At 41.3% G+C, this 21298-nt stretch overlaps 1 protein-coding gene across 1 annotated transcript; it reads left to right on the top strand.

The window, feature by feature from the left end:
- Window positions 1-415: 415 nt before the first annotated feature.
- LOC144945022 (14-3-3 protein beta/alpha-like) lies at window positions 416-19726 on the top strand. Its single transcript, XM_078873190.1, has 6 exons — window positions 416-503; window positions 2195-2509; window positions 6280-6403; window positions 11240-11403; window positions 15807-15902; window positions 17182-19726. Exons 2-6 carry the CDS (start codon window positions 2216-2218, stop codon window positions 17236-17238), a joined length of 735 nt encoding a protein of 244 aa, XP_078729316.1. The 5' UTR covers window positions 416-503; window positions 2195-2215; the 3' UTR covers window positions 17239-19726.
- Window positions 19727-21298: the final 1572 nt, after the last annotated feature.

Genomic DNA, 21298 nt, shown 5'->3' with positions numbered 1-21298 from the left:
TAGACTGATGGCCTTAATCTAAGCTGTCTTGTGGTTGTTGTTGTTGTTGTTTGACTTGCATCCCACTGGGATTTTTGCACACAGCGTTGGTGTACGGTGTTTTTTCTGCAATATTTTGCTGTCTTTTCTTGGATTTTCTGTTTGCACTTAGTCACATATTCACTTTAAGATGTTTTTTGTTCATGTTTTTGTTTTTTGTTTGTTGCGGTTGCACCCGATTCAAGAGCTGAATGGCTCACAGGGCTATACCTAATAAATGAACTTGAACTTGAACTTGTTAGAGGCTACACGGGGGATCTTTGTCTTTTGTGAGGGAGGGGGTGGGTGGGGGTGAGGAGGGGGGGAGGGGTAAAGGGGGAGGAGTCATTTTTTTCCCGCCATTGGCTCGCGCCTCACTCGGGCGGGGCTCGCGGTCTCCTTGGCAACGGGTGACGTCACCGCCCTGCGCCTCCATTTGACGCAGAGCCTCGGCGGGAGACGGAGCTGCATTATTGTAACGCAAGGTATCGATTGATGGCGCGTTATAACAATTTATGGTGTTGTCAACGTTGCTATTTCACAAGCAATTAAATGCTTTTCGTCGTGGGCATTCGCCGCGTTAGTTTCCGTTGGTGTTTTTGTGAGGAGATTGTTACCTCGGGCGAGCGAGGCTTACTGTACCCGAGCACTGTGCGTGAAATGTCGCTTAAAATTGTTTTATTATCTTCGATTCAAACATTGAAATCTTAAATTGATACGGAGCGTATTCGCGGTCGTCGTAAGTTACATGCATTGTGTGTTTTTTACCTCGTGTACGTATATGTGTATTGAATGGGGGCGGGGGGGGGTTACGTATGTACGTAAAGGTAGAGGTGTGTTACCTTATGCATTGACGTGCGCCGTTTTAAATACCCTTAAATATCCACGTATGTATGGCGGTGTTGTTCATAATATGGTTGCGTTTGTTGCGTGTATATACGATGTTGTACCGTGCTAGGGATTTTATTTTAAGGCGGTGCCTGGATCGCGTTATTAGACGGAAGAGGCGGACAAGAACCGTATTCATCTCGTGCTGTTGGTAAAATTGAAATATCTTGTAAAATAACATACCTCCGTGTGCCTTAAGGAAAAGAACGTGCTGTAATCGGTGCGTACTGCTTCCTACGACATTCGATTCGGAAGCGTGGTTATTCATTTTAAACATGTAACAAAAACTGAAAAGCGGAACGCATGGATTTTGTAAAGTAATCGGGTTAATTGCATTAATTTAACTGTTAAGAAAGTGCAGTGGACTTGGACCAGACATGTCTATGGATGGCATTGTGTCCGAAGCGAAGGAGCGATCAAATCTGCACCCTTGCAGGATCGCGATAGATGTCGGCTTGGAGGCTTTCATCCAGCAGTGGATTGACCATAGATGAGGATGATGTGTTAGGTATTGCTTATACTGTGTGTTTATATGTAACACGTAGGCTTTTGCGACCGATATGATTCATTATTGATGTTTGGGTTATGTCCGTCGCATGTATGTGTCAAGTAGTGTATGTGCATGTAGTACTGTATGTGTATGATGTATACAGTATGTACAACAGTTACAATCGCGGCCAGTATACGTCTATGCATCATATTCCATATGTGTATGGATTGTTTTGTAGGCCTTGTATGTGCACATTTGCATGGCATTGTTAATGGGTATCTGTGAACAGAGCTTGATAGCTCATTGGATTTTTCAAGGATAAATAAAGATTCTGATTCTAACTTTACGTATATTCAGTATGTTTATGTGCATGCTATTTAATAGGTATTCTGTAGATACTGTATTCCATTGTATATAGGTACTACACGTTAGGTAAATGTGCACGCCATTGTATAGTATGTACAATATATATGGCATTTTGTTAGACACGAGGTTTTGCATAGTCAAGAGCAGGTTCCTGCCCAGACGAGTGCTGGGCCGTTTGTGTTATGTTCATAAAACGCATATGTTCACCCTTATTTACAACCCTGAACAAGCGTTTGAAATACCACATTCTTTTGACATAAGCCCCTTACATAGTTCCTTATAACAGCCATTTGACTTTCCACACAGTGATGCCTCTTTTTTAATAAACCGATGGATGGAACACCCAGTCACAAGCAAAACCGGCATTTGCAGTTGTATCGTTCCAATAAAAAAAAAGGTCCCTTGATAATGACACTTTTTGTGCGAGCGCAGGCTGACAGTGGCGGCGACAAGATGGAGAAAAGCGAACTGGTACAGAAGGCCAAGCTGGCTGAGCAGGCCGAGCGTTACGACGACATGTCAGCTGCCATGAAGGCGGTGACGGAGCAGGGCCACGAGCTCTCCAACGAGGAGCGCAACCTGCTGTCGGTCGCCTACAAGAACGTGGTGGGCGCGCGTCGCTCCGCTTGGCGCGTCATCTCCTCCATCGAGCAGAAGAGCGATGCCAGCGACAAGAAGCAGCACATGGCCAAGGAGTATCGGCACAAGGTGGAGAAGGAGTTGTGCGACATCTGCAACGATGTGCTGGTAAACGCTCGCGCCTGCGATCCGCCGCCGCCGTGCTCGCCACTGCCCGTTTAGCCGGAGGGCTTGCCCGCAGATCCGTAGTCTGCTAGCCACGACACAAGGCATGTAACGATTCATCGCATAAAGCTGATCCTTATGCTTAAAAGAGAGAAAAACACTTCATTGTTCAAAATGGGACATTTTTATCGTAAGTGCAATGGAGCAAATTAAACGAACAAGACGTACAACATAACTAGACTGTGAATCAGACTACAGTTTAGGAAAAGGAATGGATTCTTGAATCGAATAATTGGAGGGGAAGGTGAATCCCAAAGTTTTAAGTATAACTATTCAACCAAAATGGTTATTAAGTGTGCTTTTTCAAAGCTAAGCTGCAATCCAAAATTCGCCCCTCTGTTTTTGCAGCTTGTGATGCCTCGATTCAGAGTCCCCATGTTGTCACCAGCATACGTGGTTTACCCTTTAATGTTTTGCACCTGGCAATGCGCCCAACGTTGTGACTGCAGGTCTCTTGCTTATCTCTCACGAGGGCTGAAACTCAAAGGCCATTTGATATTGTTTATTGCATTGACAACCAGAGGGAACAATAGTGTGTGTTTTGTAGGGCGTTTGAGTGGGGATGTGGTGGGGCCTATCCCTCATGCACAGGTTTTCTCCAGTTACTGTAGTTTCCTCCCAACACACATTACATTATGAATTCAATCGGAATTAGCAATACATCCTCATGCATGACCCTTCTGAAAAAGAGTTGGGACTCCTATTATTTGGGTCTTTCAGTAAAGTCACGTAGATAGGTTCAAAGAAAATAACCAAAAACTACGACGTTTAGAAAACTACGACATTTCGATTGCAACACAAGCGGTCGTCATCCCTATCCTGATGACGACCACTTGTGTTGCGATCGAAACGTCGTAGTTTTTTGTTATTTTCTTTGAACCTATCTACGTGACTTTACCGAAAGACCCAAAGAATATGAATTCCTGCAGTCACGAAAGCTTTAGGTCAAGAGTTGGGACTCGATGAGGCTTTGCTGAATAAATATGACATTTTTAAAATGAAACTCGTCATGGTGATGTGGGACAGTAGTTGACAAATCATATTCGTGTTTATTCACATGTCATTTGTGCAGATTCATGCATGAATCAGGATCATTTTGCCACCACTTCCTCTTCTACAGCTGTGACACATTATTATACACCGATAATAGAATGCATTGCCTCTCTCTGCCAGGTGACTGCTATTATCTGCAAATAATGATACAAGGAAAAATAGTTTCATAACAATAGGATTTTCTGCAGATCATTTCAGGGTGCAGAGAATAGGAAGGCTGGATATTTAGAAGGTTGATAAGAGGAGTTTCACTGCATTGAAATTATGGTGTGAGTCTCTCAAAATCGCCCGCAATGTGCTCGATCCTGTGAGATCTTTAAACTAAGCAGGGTTGAGCCAGGATAGCACTTGAATGGGCAAAATAACATACAAAACAGGTGAATTATGCAGTGTGAGCATGAGAGGGTAGTACAGAAAAATCCATTATTATACTGTACTCCCCCCGCCTTAATTAACTCGTTTGGTGAAGTATGGTGATATAGCCCTAAAGGCCTGTACAGCATTGGATTGACGAATCCACATTACATTTTAACTTTATAAGCATGATTCTGTCGGCGTCTGGTTTTGTGACCTTTTGCCTGATTCTGGGCGTCTGAGTGCATAGCATTGCTGCCTAGGTAATTTTAGAAGCCGAGCACAAGCTCCCTCACTCTCAAAATTAGCCTTACCACCCACGGGCAATAACTATTTGTGTGACTTGTGCTAATCTCAACCGTGCTCACTTTACTGCTGCTATAAAGCTGCTGTTGCTCGCTGAGTCATCGCAGTTGGGGCGATGAGTGCACTGCCCAATGTGCAGCAGCTACACACTGTACGTGCTAATGTCTGACGTGTTACAAAAGAGAAACCCAAGTTAGAGAAGGAAGCCTAGCTCCAGTTATCATGTCCTCTCAGAACGATGCATTCCTCCTTCGTAGATGAACGGTGTGTAGTCTGGAGGTTGTATATGGTAGACCCTTGGAGGGTGTCGGCCAAAAAGAAACGTGTGATGTCACCCCTTGATATGAGAATTGTCCTTACGGGGAGGTGTAAGAATCTTAAATCTGCTATTTGAATGCATAAATGTAGGCACGCATTTTTTTTCTTTTAGCACACAGAATACCACTTGTCAAGTGGATGCCAATTTACTGACATACCACAGCGTATCTTGTCTATAAAACATCAACCGTGGCAAAAATGTCTGTCACGTCAGTATAAAACTGATGCGATCTGCCAGGACATGTCATCCATTTCCTTCTTCCATGCATGTCGCGCGCATAATCGTGTTTGATGAGGCAGAGTTCCACCCTCTGCCTGCATTAGACATAATGCGTAAAAGCCAGACTCGAGTCAGCCAGAATTTGGAGTAAGCCTGAAGGCTATCGGACATAGATGAACTACATAACGGTGGGAATTAAACCCAAAAAATGTCGACAGAAAACACTTAATTGGCACACAATACTTGATGCTATGTGCTTAAGCAATTATAAAGTTATTTACACATACCGTACTTGTCTGTAAGGATATTTGGAATTTGTATAATTTGACAGTACATGAGACTAGGGCTGTCGTTTTTTATATTTTTCTTCAATAGATTTTTCAAATTAAGGAAATTCAGAGTTCACAGCGCACCATTCTAACCACTGTGACACTGCTCCATCCCGTATAGATGTAATTGAAAATGTGTGTTTCTTGAAATTGATTTAATCAATTGCAGTAGTTTGGAAAACCTCCAATTGGTATGGCTTCGAGAGGTTGTACTGTGCTTTGCATTCATTTAGAAGTGGAATGTCATGCCCGCAATAAAGCGCTGCTTGATAAATTTGTTCCCATGCAATAAAGACTCCAATTTTTCTCAACCTAATGGATGAAAACGTGGTATCAGCAAAATATCGCAGACAATTTATGTCCTCTTTTGATGCCAGCGGTAGATATTGACCAGAGACTGTTTCATCTGTGGGCTGTTGGCCAATTGGATGTAAGCATAAATGGGAGGTTATTAAAGCAAAAAAAATATCGCAAACTGTGTAATAAACTTTTGAATTCAGTTCTAGACGTTTTATGTCGTAGCTCACCAGTTCTGTTCATCATTTTGTTATCACACATTATTTGAAACCTCTTAACAGTTTTATCAAATAACCCAGGGAAATTAATGTCTGCATGTAGACCACTGAATGAGCATTCATAAGCTCTCCCTGGGTTGAAGTTCCATTAAACTGGATTCGAACGTAGTTTGGTATTAAGTCATGTGGATTGTGCAAGATCATATTTTAACTATAGCAGCCTGCACCTACTCGTGATGTGACCATCCCTCCAAATATAGTATGGTTGTGTCTGTTCTAAGGGATGATAAAGATACAAGGCAGAATACCAACAATATGCATGAATGAAAAGTGCACACTTTTGTGGTTATGTAAATGAAGCAGTCGTAGATTATCAGTACACACCGGGCATGCTATTTCATGGCATACATAGTGCTCAGCTGTTTGAAGCAAACCGTGGGAAAATAATATTTTGCACGACTGCTGGAAAGTGTAAATATATCAGATAAAAAAAAACACTGCAGTAAATTAGCAATGCATTGTGCAGTTGGTAAACTGGTATTGAGGTTTTGTGCTCAAGGTTTCTTTTGCATCTAGCCAGGATAAATACAAGCCTTCATTTGGTCATTTGTGCTGCAGGCTCTCTTGGACAAGCACCTGATCGTCAGTGCGACCAGTGCAGAGAGCAAGGTGTTCTACCAGAAGATGAAGGGCGACTATTACAGATACCTGGCTGAGGTTGCAGTCGGAATAGACAAAGCCAGTGAGTATCCGTGATCACTCCATATCTCTGGTTGTGTGCACATTTATTCAATAATGTTTGTCTTCATGTGTTAACATGTCTGTTTTTGTTGTATCTGTGATTGTGTGTACATATCTGGTATTGGAAAATCTGTGTGTACATGTGTGGCATGTTTGTTTCTGTGTGTATACTGTATGGGTATGTACAGGTATCCCTTGATTTACAAACGTTCGGTTTACAAAATTCGCGTTAACGCAAATGACAAATTATGGACACTGTTTGATTTACGAAATCAAATTTCCGCGTGAGCAAAATTTAAAATGGTGTGCGCCACGAGATCAAACAAGAAGCACCCGAAAGGCTGCATCATCCATCTGTCACCTTTCCATTCATTCCAACTTGCAGATCTTTTCGTGAGTTCCTTGAAAAGGTGATTTATTTTAGTTTTAAAATAAATAATTTCATAGTTTTAATATTTGTTCTTTATTATTTTTGTATTGTGAAGTGATGTTTATTTTAGGTTAGGAGTAGAGTTGGAACGACTATCCGAAACACAACACTAATTTTTAAGGATACATTTAACGGGAAACTCCATTCCGATTGACTAAATTTCACTTTACATGTGTTTTTCGAAGAACGCATCCCTTTAGTAAATGTAGGGATGCCTGTATCTGTTTCTACATATTTATTAATATTTGTGTGTGTGTGTCCGTGAAGAGCAGTACCACAGTGGCAAGTTGTATATGAACCTCTCTTGGGCCTCCTCGAAATCAACACAGCCTTAAATGAGTGCCAGGTGTGGTGTATAGACGTTTGCACTGAGAATATAAATACAGCCGGGCATAGTGAAGGGCACAATAGGTACTTCCTAATTGCACTTCCTCAACAGTCCTTCAGACTCAACAGGGGGAACTTTAACACTTAGGCTTTCACGACCAATATCCATAATGTATGTTTTTGGGGTTAGATCGCGTAAATATATATATACATGTGTCATTCAACCTGCCACCACCCGACACAGCCAATTTGTAAGGGTTGTCACGTAAACAGAATGACAATTCGTCACTAGTGTTGGAGAGCCAAGCCACAACATTTACAATCTGAGTACGACGTTTTGCCAGAGAATCGTCAAATAATACATTGTTGAAATACATGCCTATACAGGCCACCATACTTCAATAGGGATTACCGTTGTTACGGCTATTTTAGTACACAAAATGGACAGGAAGTACAAGATCAATGTGCTCGCATAATGCGCATGCATAATGTACGTTGATTCATTAACCCCCCCCCACTCTGCGCAATAAGAGCGCACAGTGTTGTCATCACATCTACGCCTCTATATAAAAAACGAAACAGGTGGACTTCACAAATCTGGCTGTCACCTGATGAAGCTACTTGAAATTACTGGCAAACGTCATACTCAGATTGTAAATGTTGTGGCTTGGCTCTCCAACACACCATTGTGCTGTACTAGTGACGAATTGTCATGTTTTGTTTACGTGACAACCATTATGAATTGGCTGTGTCGGGTGGTGGCGGGTTTAACGACACATTTATATATTTACGCAATATAACCCAAAAGCTGTATTGTGGAGGGGGAACTTTGTTCACACACATACTGCAATTATAAATGTAGGACTTCCAATTGTGGTCGAACGATTCTTCAATTCATATCAATCCCAAAGCACACAAGATGATATGTGCATATAATCATGTGTGAATGAATCAATTCTTTTTTTACTTTGGTAAATCTGGTACGTAATGAATATACATAACCCCAGCAGCCACGAGAGGCACAACCATTTACGCTGTGTTAAAAAATAAATCCATTCTTCAATTGTGCACCGTAATCTCGACATGTAATTGAAGCAATGGCAACGCTAATTGGTCAACTCACAATATAAATGTTATGCGTACATTTATTTCCACGTATGCGTACATTACCACAGCACGATGACATGCTTGCCTGCATGTAATTAGCGTTGCAGTTGTTGCGAGGTCTCGGAGGACACAACACCCGCACGCGTCTGTTTCGTGTTAAGTGCGGCTACGTGTCATTTTTGCTATTTTACTCGTGACACATCTGAGGCATGTTTGTGATGTGCGTCCTGACCATAACCGGCTGGTTTGGGATGCCACCTGTCCATTTTGAAAGTGGGGATGTATGCTAAATCGGCTTGTGTTGGTGTGTATATCTGTATGCGCTCGTACTCGCACATCATCTCAAGGTAGCACAAATGTAAAATGTGTGCAGAGAATGCATGTATGTACTAGACGTGTAGCAATGAATTGCATTTTAGCATTTAGCAAGCAGTAGTCGCACTCAATTGGCTTTTTGGTGTGATGATGATGCTGATATGTGAATAATGAATAAGCTGTCCCAAGTTATTGGTGTAACCAATAAACCAGCTAACTTCAATTAAGCACAGACAATGGAATCTTGATTCATTTTTAATAACATGCAACACAATTCTAAATAACATAATTTTTTATTATATGCCAGCTTTAAGACTTCCTAAGTATAAACATTCATTTATGATGATGACCAGCTTTAAATTCCTAGCAGCAATTTTATTTTCAAGACATAGATTAGCAAAATCTCTCTGTTGCTCTTAAAATGCTTGATTACTTGTCTTTATTTAACCAGTTCAGATCCCATTCATATATATAATACCATTTTAAAAATGGAAAACTTTGAAAAAACATTTACAGGTAGTTTCACTACTGTGGTATTTAGGATATGAAATGGACACACTGGCATATTCTTGCAAATAATAATGATTTACATTTGCAAGGTGCATTTAACCTGTAGATCCCAATGTGCCATGTTTGGGAAACCGGAAATGAAGAGAACCAGGGTAAATGGCCAGAACTAGAGAATTAAGGCCAATTTAAATAGATGAGTTTTCAAGACAGACTTAAATATCTCTAACGACTGATTATCTTATGACCAAAGGCAAAGCCTTCCATAGTCTAGGAGCTGCACTAGCAAAAGCTTGATCGCCCCAGGAACAGAGCCTTGACCTTGGAGTAGTTAGAAAGCAATCCAAAGATCCTCGGACATTGTTTAGTATTAAAATGTATCACTTCCTGCAATTATTGTGGGGCTAACCTATATTGAGAGCCTTGTCGGTCAGCAGCAAGATCTTATTATAATCCACTGATACTCTACTGGTAGCCATTACAAAGACGAAATCAGGTGTGATGTGCTTGTTAAACAGTGTGTGCGTAAGCACTCCAGCTTGTTGAGAATGCATCTGCTAAAGTCTCCCCAGAAACGTAATGTGCTGCAGTAAATAGTCTCAAAATCTTTCGCATCCAGTTTAGAATCATCAGCTTTGTGAAAATTGACCTAGAGGTTACACGTCCTAAGCTTGTGGTTCCTGAATCACAGGGTCTTTGTTCATAAAACTAAAAGATGCATTCTTAAATGAATAACAAGTTCAAGTTGATAAGACAACAAAAATAATGAGTAAGATGAGTCTGTTTATACAGCTTTGAGAATTACACATGGGGAGTGACTTCTCCGACAAAATAGTGTGTGGGCGTTAGTGTGCACTCTTCGTCCAGCATGATGTCACCCATCATATGACAGCATTGCTCGTGCTAAAGAAGGAAGTTGAGCGCATGGCTTGAGGAACCAATTCGGTCCGCTTTGTGACTCAGAGGCGCCAGTTATTTTAACCTTCCTGTTTTGCTACATTGATTCTACAATTGTTTCACTGTCTGGTTGGTGGGTTTTCTTGTCTCATGTTCATTGCTCTGCCCGTGGCATCCTTATCACATTGAACCTGAGTGAATCTCGCAGTTTTAGACACCCTTGTTGCTGCTCGGGCATGAGGACTCCAGAAGTTAATTTTCAACATTTAGGGTAAATTGTCAGCTTAGAATTCACGGGTGCATGAGTCCTATGCTATAAAAATGGGGTTCCCCATAAACATTTAGAGCAACAGATGCCTCTGGCTTGAATGTGTTTGTGGGTTGAATTTGTTTAGTGCGATTATGTCTGGAAGCCTCACAGTCGGAGACCAAAACTCATGATATGCCTAGGCTGTGTTCTGAGCGGTCCAACAAGAGTTTTAAGCTTTGATATTGAGATAAAAAGATATGGTTGTGGTTGAAGGTATCTTTAATGTTATGCTACTGTATTTTAAATGTTTAATCAAAGAATCTTCAAACTAATGTTATACATCTATAAACACAGCCTACGTACAAATTTACAAGAAACAAACTCTTTGGTTACTAAAATTTAAACTTGTATATAATTTTTGGCTCATTCTTCCAAAGGTTCGTTGTTGCTCTAACGATGTTCATTATATCCCTCCCTTTGGACTTCTAAATTAACCCAGTTGCTTCAAGACTGTATAAAAAGTAAGACCTCCATATTGTTTTCACGTATTAGATGAGAGTATATACCAGTTCACGCTAGGGATAATGTTTTAGTTTAAATAAAAAAGTGATCTGAAGCAAGCCACAAACACAAGTGGAGAGAATGTTGTGCATTGTGCAGAATTTCACTGTACATGACCCTGTAGTGTATATGATAGGCTTTTGCCCTTAATATCAGGCAACTAGTGGTATTTCTTTAACAGACCATACACTGCAGATGAGACCTAGTCAAAACTGATCCATAAGGCACATAGGTGTATGGACTGGATAAACAAAAAAAACCTTGCCTCTTTATTTGCTGTCACTTTATTCTGATGACACAAATGCTTCTTGCGTCTATTCCATTGTCCAGAAAGTCCATGTGCTAATTCACTTAAAACATTTTTTTTATATTTACTCTGTGACACAAACCCACGTCTGTTTTATATATTTGTTATGTGCGTGACCACCCCTTGCTCCCCACAGGTGCCATGGAGCGGTCACAGGCTGCCTACCTGAGCGCGTTTGATGTCAGCAAGGCAGAGATGTCACCCACTCACCCAATCCGCCTGGGCCTGGCACTCAACTTCTCCGTCTTCTACTACGAAATCCTGAACTCGCCCGAAAAGGCGTGCAACCTCGCCAAGACTGTGAGTTCTCTGAGTGCTGAGCCCTGACCCCGTGGCTTTGGTTATCCATGTGGTGTGGTCCCATAGTTGTCCTGGAGCCCTGATTAAGAACGCTTGGTTCGGAAAATGTATCTGATGAGAATCATGGTGAGCAGTAGGCATGTAATGAATTGCCTAATTTCAATATAGGAATTAAAGTCTCTTAGGACCATGGGTTCTCAACCAGGGGTACAGAGATCTGGATTTGGCTACAGGCATTATTAGGGGATCTACAAAAGCCTAAGGGGTCTACAGAGTGCAGAGGAGTGTGTGCTGGCTCCATATAGCAGTACCCTTCACTTCATATTCAAACCATTCAGTGTGACAGACCACTTAACTTGCATTTGTAAAGGCATAAGTTCAAATTCTGTTGTCCTATGCAGATATTATTCCCCTGCATGAGAATATGGAATTTACACTATTTACGTATCGCTACTAACAGTGATGAGTACTGCCCCATGCTTTGATTTGCATATCGCTGTACAACATTGCTCACTACAATAGGGTATGTGAAGATTTGACATGGGCTGTAATTGGTGTAGATTAAACATTAACGATTTACTTGCCTGCAATTCAATATTTGTTTTACATTTGAAGTCATTCGATTGAATAATATTTTTTGGTATATATATTTTTTTCACCTTTAGTCTCCTTTTTTCTACTGTCTCATTCTCACTGCGACCATACGCCTAAAGGATAATATCGCATTAAACAATAATACATTTAATTGTGCAATTGTATATGTACATGAAATGTGCACAATAAACAGATTTCTTTCAAAATCTGTATATATGTCTAGTCCTAAGTCCAAAGTGGTTGAGAGCTACCAGTATGGATCATTAACTTGTACCATATAAACATTAAGAGTAATGGAAAATAACATGGCCATTTGATGTTGAGAGGAAAAAAAACATTAATAGAGCATTTAACAGACCACAATGCGAAATTTCCATACTTGAGCCCAACCGTGAGTGTTGCATTAAAATTGAGTCACGATGCCCTGTCCATTTGCATGCACAGCAGCAGCTTAATGCCCAAGCCTTGGTTTATTTATGGGAATGAGTCACTGGTTGCTTCACCAAGCACATTATGGCATTCAAAATAAACTGGTGGAAAAACTGATGGCCTGCCTGCTCCAAAGACTTTGTAGGGGCCAGTGGTCAGCACAAGGAAACTTGAAACGACCATGGGATTTGTGCCAGTTAAGGTGCAAGTGTGTACGCGTCTTTAGTGCTTTGCTCATAAGAAGTGGGTGCAATGTAGACCCATGTGGGTCTTCATTACACGCTTGATGACATTTTGGAATATGAGCATTTGCGGTTTTAGTGTGCAGGCATTTCCTGCTTGTGATGAGTGGAGCTGGCATGAATTAGATGTTAATGTAACACTTTTGGCAGCATGGTTACCAACATAAAGAATTGAATTTCCCTCGTACGCAATCCCCTTTTCATTTGTATGTTTCCAGCACAAGTTGTGGTGCATTGTAGTTGATGGATTTACTAATAACTGTTATATGGGTAATATAATTAGTGATAATCTAAAAGTGGGTATTGTAGTGAAATCTGCTGCATTCTGAAATATAGTACATGCTTTGTATGGTCTTTCTTTAGTAGCCTCGGCTATATGTTTTAAACGAGTCAGGAGAGTAGATCACTATAATAATAGGTTTTACCCTTTCTGTTATTTATTACAATAAAACCTGTTTTATGGCTAAATAGAAAGGGTAAACCTATTATATTTTGATACTGGCAAGGGAGGTCCCATGATGTAGCTGCTCACCCCAAGCTCTCAGTGCCCTGAGTGCATTGTCTTTGTGCTGTTTGTCTTTTCGCGTCCTCTGGTCTAACACTGTTTGAGACTAGGCCCTAAAGAAAGCCATCTCTGGTGTGGACCAATCAGTTTAAAAGAAAATGCATATACTACCAGAGCATGTTTTTTGTTTCCATGTTCACCACAAGCATATGTGGTTAATGCAGACACGATTCCTTGCAAAAGGTTTCTGTTTGGTGTTTTAACATCTTAACATCTTAACACCTGTTTTATTACTGACAAGGGAGGTCCCATGATAGAGTAGATCAGCATTTATATAGCTTCTAAATAGGACCACATCTCAAATGCTGCCCAGAACCAGTGTAAATGTTTTCCAAAACAGGAGCACTGTAGACATTTTCACAGCACGACAGCTCCAGGAGAAGTGTCGGGAGCAGCACCAGGACCTCTTCATGGCTTTTGTCGATCTGTCGAATGCCTTCGACGCAGTTAATATGGAGTTTGTGGGACGTTTTCCTGAAGTTTGGCTGCCAAAGAAAATTTGTCAATATCCTGCGTCAATTTCATGAGAGGATGATGGCACGGGTGACCATAGGAAGCCAGGAGTCCGAGCCCTTCAGGGTGCGCACCGGCATACGCCAGGGGGATGCTGTCCTTGCTCTGGTACTCTTCAACATCTTCCTCCTATGTGTCGCCACGCTACTGCACAAGGAGATTGAGAAGGATAGTGGTGTTACAGTGGACTTCAGACTCCGAGCAGTCCCAAAAATAACATCCAGGCCTGTTATCTAGCTGCAGTATGCTGATGACTGTGCGCTCGTGGCCAACACACCAGAGGCCCTGCAAGCTACCCTTGCAGCTGCTGCAAGTGCGTATGACAGATTGGGTCTCTCTGAAAATCATGAAGACTGAAGTAGTATGCCAGTGGGCATCTACTTATCCACCCACCTTCACCGTCTTTCAGAAACCACTCACAAAAGTGGAATCCTTTAAGTACCTGGGCAGCTTTCTATCTGACGACTGCAGCATTGAAAGGGAAGTATAAAACCGAGTAAAGCAGGCATCATCCTCTTTTGGCAGGATCAGAAAAAGGGTATTCCACAACAAGGACTTTGGCCTAAATAACCATCTGCTTACCAGGCAGTGGTCATCACAACACATTTTTACAGCTGCGAGACGTGGACCTTGTACAATTGCCACAGCAAAATGCTTGAGGACTTCCATATTAGGTGTCTTCAATGCATCCTGGGGATAACCTGGCGTGACCGGATGCCCCATACTGAGATACTCTGCAAAACCAACTGTATCAGTATGGAGGCTGCCATCATCCAGCACCAACTTCGCTGGCTCGGTCACATCATCAGGATGCCAAAGGAGCATCATCCATGTAAGGTCCTGTATGGCACCTAGACCACCGCTCTACAGGGGGCCAGAAAAGGCGCTACAAGGACCAACTGAAGACGGCCATGAAAAAGTGCAACCTGAACCCCACCCAGCTGGAGGACACTGCCACAAACGCTCCATTTGGCGCCATTGCCATTTCTGCCGGCATGGAGTGTCAGAGCTCGAAGAGGACCGAAGTGAGCTACGAAAAAGGAAGCGTCTCAAAAGACATGAAACCAGAACAATACCCTACACCTCCAATCAGCGACTTCACCTGCTTTTGTCTGTAGCAGATGCTGTGGGTCAAGGATTCGAATTTACAGTCACACAAAATCCCACAAATAGAGGCAGAGGAGGAAGGTCATCATTGGATACGATGGACAACCCCGAAGAGAAAATAAGAAATGTTTTCCTACATAGAGGCAGTCCGTCTAAGGCAGAGGGGGAAGTTCTTGAGCATGGAGTTGGACATGGATTCAACTGTTGGCTAGGAGAAGGGAATTCCAGATGATTAGGGTATTAGAGGAAAACAAGTGTCCTCCCACTAAGTGACTAGGGACTTCGATGGAAAGCTTTGCTTGCTGGAGTGAATCGCGCACAGAGAGGATGACAGGGGAGAGGTAGGGAGAAATCAGCAGAGGATCTTTCACGTCAGTGGGTATAAGCTTGAAATTTATCCATGACTGGATTGGTATCCAGTGAAGGGATCAAAGTATTGGTGTAATGTGGGCTCATGTACAGGTGCAGGTGAGAAGTCTGGAAATTGCATTTTGGATCATCTAGAGTGTGAAAATTAGAGACTTTTGGAGGCCATAGAGGAAGAAGCTCCAATAGTCGAGTTGAGATGTGATGAGGGCATGGATGAGTCTCGGCAACATCTGGAGCAAGGGCACAGTGGATGCAATAAATGCTGTGCAGATTGAGTTATGAAGTCTTGCGGAGTTCAGATGTGGGAATAGAATGAGAACCAGACATCAATGACAACTCCAAGATTTCACACACTCTTAGCCAGTTTAATGTTAGAGTTTAAGAAGTGCACACTTAAACTGGAGTCTGCTGAGTGAACTTTCTGCCAATGAGAGAGTACTTTTTTGGAAACAAATATCTGATTACACTATGGCCAAAGTGTGACAAGTGGCAGCACATGGTTGTTACCGGACAGAGCCAAAACAGGAATTGTGGAATCCACAGAAACATGCTTTGTTTAATGTTCACTACCGTTGTGTGCACAGGCATTCGATGAAGCCATCGCTGAACTGGATACTTTAAATGAAGACTCGTACAAGGACAGCACGTTAATCATGCAGCTGCTGAGGGATAACTTGACGGTAAGAGCCACATGTGGCTTTTTTATTTTCTTAATTAACTTGCTTTCATTACCTGCACTTTCATGTCAAATAGTGCTATAGCAGAGCATTTGACAACAATACAAATGAATACGAGCTTACGTTTTAATTGGAGTTGAACAAACCTATAATTTACAGAAGATTCCATATGCAACTGCATTTTGCAGGATTGTAAAGCCTGAATTTTTTTAGTCGACTCAAAATACTTGAGCAACATCTATTTAATTAAAAAGATGAAGAATCCAGCCTAATATACCAATGCTTTTGTAAAGATTAGGCAATTTTTGTTCCTCTTTCCAATGACTTTCACTGCTGTGAAACCTTTGTTACTTCTTCATAAATACCCACTTGGTGTTTTTTCTTCAGCAACTTGGCAAACGCATTGCTCCACTGCAGAATATTTTTTTTCATTCACTAAGACGTCCTTCGCATATTAGAAACCCATTGGAGCTATGCACTCTTAAATGGAGATTGAAAATATTTTCTGTGTTGCTTTTTGTGTTCAGTTTATTGTCCTACCTCCGCCGATTAGCACAGTTGGCTACGTACAGTGCAAAAGAAGTTCATCATACATACAAGACTGCAGCGTTATTGTTGACCTCTATAACATAATGCGCTACTATTCACTGACAACAGCGAGTTAAAGGCATGACATTATTGATGGGCTATTAATTTTCAACTGTTACATCATTGATGCACACTGCAACGTGGCGAGTTTGCTAAAGGGGCTTGGATCATAGAACACCGAGCTGGAACTTCTAAGATCCTGGGTTTGAGTTTTGGCACCTACCCATTATTAAATGAGGTTCCCAAATGTGGTGAATTTATGGTCACTTGACTAGTGACCATGTGCACAAAAACACATCGTACTGCATTTTATTTTTCACTTAAATTGGCAAAATTCTGACTCCAAGCACAAACACATTATTGGTTTACCATGCAACACACACCTCAATGGCAGAGCATTGACTAGGTGCATTACCACTGAGTGTGGATAAGAGGTAATTTAATAACGTCGGAAATGACATTGTGATGTCGTATTCCAGAGGCAGTTCTATAACATAAGCTGACGTTCTGCTTTCAGCAACAGTTTAAATTGTAAAGTTTATTTCATTACATTACATAATGCCTCGCCAGCATGCTTTTTTACTTCTTGGGGAAGCGACATGACAGGAAGTACATGACCTTGTTACTTGCCTGAGCAACATGCAGTGATAGATAGTAATATTCTATTTTTTTTTAAATGTATTTGTTTTTGCAGCTCTGGGCCTCAGACGCGCAGAGTGAAGATGCAGATGTGGATGGAGCCGAGAACTGAAGCGGGACACGAAGAGGGGTACGCGAGCGAGCGACAAACGTAACACCAACAAAACCTCTCTCCCCGGCTTGACAGAATCAAATACATCGCAGAGCTGTCATGTGCGATCGGCTCATTGTACCATCATCACCACCACCTCCACCACCCATCGCGGCTACAACACGATTACAATTCTTAAACACGAGCAACCGGCCACAATTGGGTGGACTGAGCACCAATCTTTTTTGCTTAACAAAAGCATTTTCTCGGCCTCTCCTCATTGCCTCTCTAAATTATCTCTGCTCGGCAGCTTAAGTTTTTTTTATTTGCAAATGGCAAAAGTCTGTGAGAGGGAGCACTTGTGCAAGGCACACGCATGAACACTCCAGTCTACATAGCACCCACCAACATATCTCAATCTCAAACAAACTCTGGTTTGTACTGCTCCTGTATGCTCATTGGTGGTCTTACCATAGTTTATTCATAATTGGTAAGAAGGTTAAATATACGTCAAGTGTATATTTATCAACTCCTTGCATTGACAGGTGTTTCTGCATCCGTTCCTCTGCTGCAGGGACAATTTGAATGGCAAAAAATGTTGACGTCAACCGTTCTAAAATTCAATCTTTTAGTGCTTTGAATGTTTGAGAAAGTTTGAAAAAAAAATAATTATTGAAAGTATTAATGATTGTAAAGTGTACCCCTGTTACTTGGGCATGACAAGTAGTTACTGAAAAACGTTATCCTAAGCTATTGTGCGCAACTGCATTGCCAAATGCATTTTAACATCTGTGATGAGGCAAATCTTGCAGCCTTCACGCGAATAGCCTAAATTTAAATCCTCCTAGCGACGTTAACTAAAACAATGGCAATTGTACATTTAACCATCTCAGGTTGGTTCAGGGCAAGTCGCACTCGTTTTTTTTACAAATGTGACCAGGGCACTTAGATGATACGCTGTCCGAGGCCGTTCTATCGCAGGTGCTTGTTTAAAAATAGTTGCTCGTGATTAAGAGGCCAATGACCTTTGTGCGTGCGTGCTCCACGCGTGTTCGTGCACACATGCAGCTGCTCCTCGTAACCATATGCACTGCACGCGCACATCCATGACTCCGTGTAACTAAAGCACGTTGTTTACAGTCATGTGCACACGTACGTATACATACCGTATACATACTCGCACGCACGTTTAAACATGGTATCATCCACGCACATCACATGCATGCACATCTTCTTGCAACAGGACACTAACACGCTTGGGCACCCATTTACAGAAAGGGCACAGCGAACGCATGACATCCACACTGGTGCATGTTACCGCTACCACAGCCCACCACGTATTGCGCTAGTGTATGCACACGACCCTTAAAACATGTCGTGCCACACATCACACACACCTCAGCTTGAACTACAGCACACCAAATACCCCCACTTGCTGTGACATGTCAATTGTGAGGTGAAATTGTCGGTGTGCATACATTCCATTTTACTGCATGCACTCACATTATGTGGAAGTGTAATTGTGATGACCTGTTCAAAAGTTGTTGGGTTTGTTATTTTTTCTTCTCATTTTTTACCCACTTTCAGTTATGTTTACCTGGTATAAAATAAATACATACCAATAGTGACATCAAAATATATAAAGAATATTGTAGGGTATTGAGACGTCACTTTTTAATTATAATCGGCCTTTGTTAATCGTTTAAGTATGATAAGATGCCGCAAAATGCCTTTGTTTTTCTGCAAGTGCAGAATTAACCTAATAACAGTTGTGAAAACAAACCGTAAGTGAAAGTGGGCAGCATAGCCTCTGATGGAATGTTTGCAAATGGAACTGTGGTGAAACATTTGCATCCAACGTTAAGTCCACAAATGGTATATTCCAGTAAAACATTAATGGCAAAATATAAAAATGTTACTCCATTCTACATATGGCAAATAGTCCAATGGTAGCATTATTAGTCCATTTAATATAATTCTATGTTGACAAATACTTACTTTAGGTGCTTTAAGGCATCATACTGTATACCAATAATCGTTATAATTTTGGCATATTGTGAGATTCTTTAGTTAAAACATACTAGTGCTTTTAATTACACTTGCCGTATAGATACATGTTTGACAGTCGAGTGCAGTGGTAAGCAGCCTGCGGCCTATAGGCTGCATGTGGCCCATGGTGCCCCTTATGGTGGCCTGTTTTCAGGGTATCTAGGCTTATGCGTGGTGGTCATGTGGCCCACTGACCATCGCTAGTTTATAGTATACTGGAAAACAATATAAGCACTATATTACATATTGGTGTTTATGAAGCCATGTTTCCAAAAGTGATAATTGTAGAGAACAAGCTGCTGTAGTACTTGGTCCATTTGTCGCCTAAACGTTGCCAAAATACTTCACCACAGTAGTATGTGTTGCACCGTCTGTGACAGATTTCCTGCTGAAATAAATACAATCTGAAATCCGATTTTGAAGTATCCACGTCTACAATAAAAGTTTGTTTTGCCTGGCATTTGGCTGTGTGTTTTAATTTTGCGCTATAAATAATAAAAATGTGACTTTGTGAATATGCCCCAATCACAATTCTTAGCTTATTGCAGGCCATGAAAGCTTTGGGCCAATCCGGCCCTCTTTTAGAAGTCAATCCTATTACATAACAAAATAAGCAAAGTAGGGTATGTTAATAGCAAAACAACTTCCCATATTTATAACTACATACAAAATATAAATATTTAGTCAATTGGCTGTATGGTCTTCTGGCAAGAGCATCAAAACAGGATTGGTTCAAAACAAGAACCGGAGCGTTTTCCCACATTCAGAATCTTATCCACAGACAGGTTTACTTGAGCCAATGCTGGTGACTTGATCCTTGGTTAAAAACTTGGCTTCAAGCAAGCCTGATTTTTCTGATGAGAGACAATTTTGAAACCAATGCAGCTGATAATATGTACTCCCTGACGGCCGTGCAGCTGATTGAGTTTTCTAAGAAATACGTCCAAAAATTACATAATTACAAATAGGGGAAAGGGGCATTATGTATAACGTATCAATCGTACAAATCGGTAAGCATATTGGTTGTCACATTTGCAAGCAAATGGAAAAGACTGGGTGAAAAGAGTCAGGTGTTTTGAACCCCATGTCTATGCAACAGTCCAATATGGCAGTCATGGATAACTAAACTCTAAAGGTATAGTTTGCATTCAGTACAGAAAGATAGCAGGAAATTTGAATCCACATCGACTGGAGCCAGGGCTGGAAGTGTAACTTCTACATTTTGGTTTTGGGGCAATAATATCCATCATCACACTGGTAATTGTATACAATTCTAAAGTTCACTGATTAGTGCTTAGAATATGAAACTGGCCATTTTTTGTTGTTTCATGGCTCCATTGCCAATAGGAATAATGAACATCCACCAGTCTGACAACTCCCACAACTACTGTCCTCGCCCATATATTGAACACCGCTTTGTTGGAAACTGCAATATTTCCTGAAAAGCCAGTCTGCGAAGATGAGACCTTTTTTTACCCATGACAAATATGGATATATTTACACAATTCAAACATTTTATTCAAACATTAACTTCCTATCAACATGGAAGTTGTGTCGATCCATAAAAAACACGTGTTTAGCGATTGATTAATTATTCCAATTGTGCTGTCGGTGTCATGCCTTCAGACTGAACAAATTTGTAACGCCAGCCTCGAGCAATGCACCTTGACTGAGAACCACTTTTGAAAATATCACGCAATGACTTCTCTCGTCACTTCATATACACTAGGAGCGCACCTTGTATATATCCTGCATAGTCGCATATCAATCCAAAAAATGCATTTTCAGAGCTGCAAATTATATTTTTATCAAAACCAAATGTCATGTATTCGTATGCTGAGGCCATGAACTCACTACACGTGAGAACCTGGTGTAATCATAGATGGCTTAACCCTGGAATGAACCTAGGTTGTCTTTGCAGTACTGGCCACTGCTCTAAAACAACTGATAAATGGGCACACAAAACACATCCTTCACGTATCTGTCCCTCCACATTAAAAAAAAACATTTACACATCCCATTAGTATGAGTG

This window comes from Lampetra fluviatilis, chromosome 2 (genome assembly GCF_964198595.1).
Source record: "Lampetra fluviatilis chromosome 2, kcLamFluv1.1, whole genome shotgun sequence".
Lineage (NCBI taxonomy): Eukaryota > Metazoa > Chordata > Hyperoartia > Petromyzontiformes > Petromyzontidae > Lampetra > Lampetra fluviatilis.
Note: the sequence above shows the minus strand (reverse complement) of the source record. Positions and strands in the feature narration are given on the sequence as shown.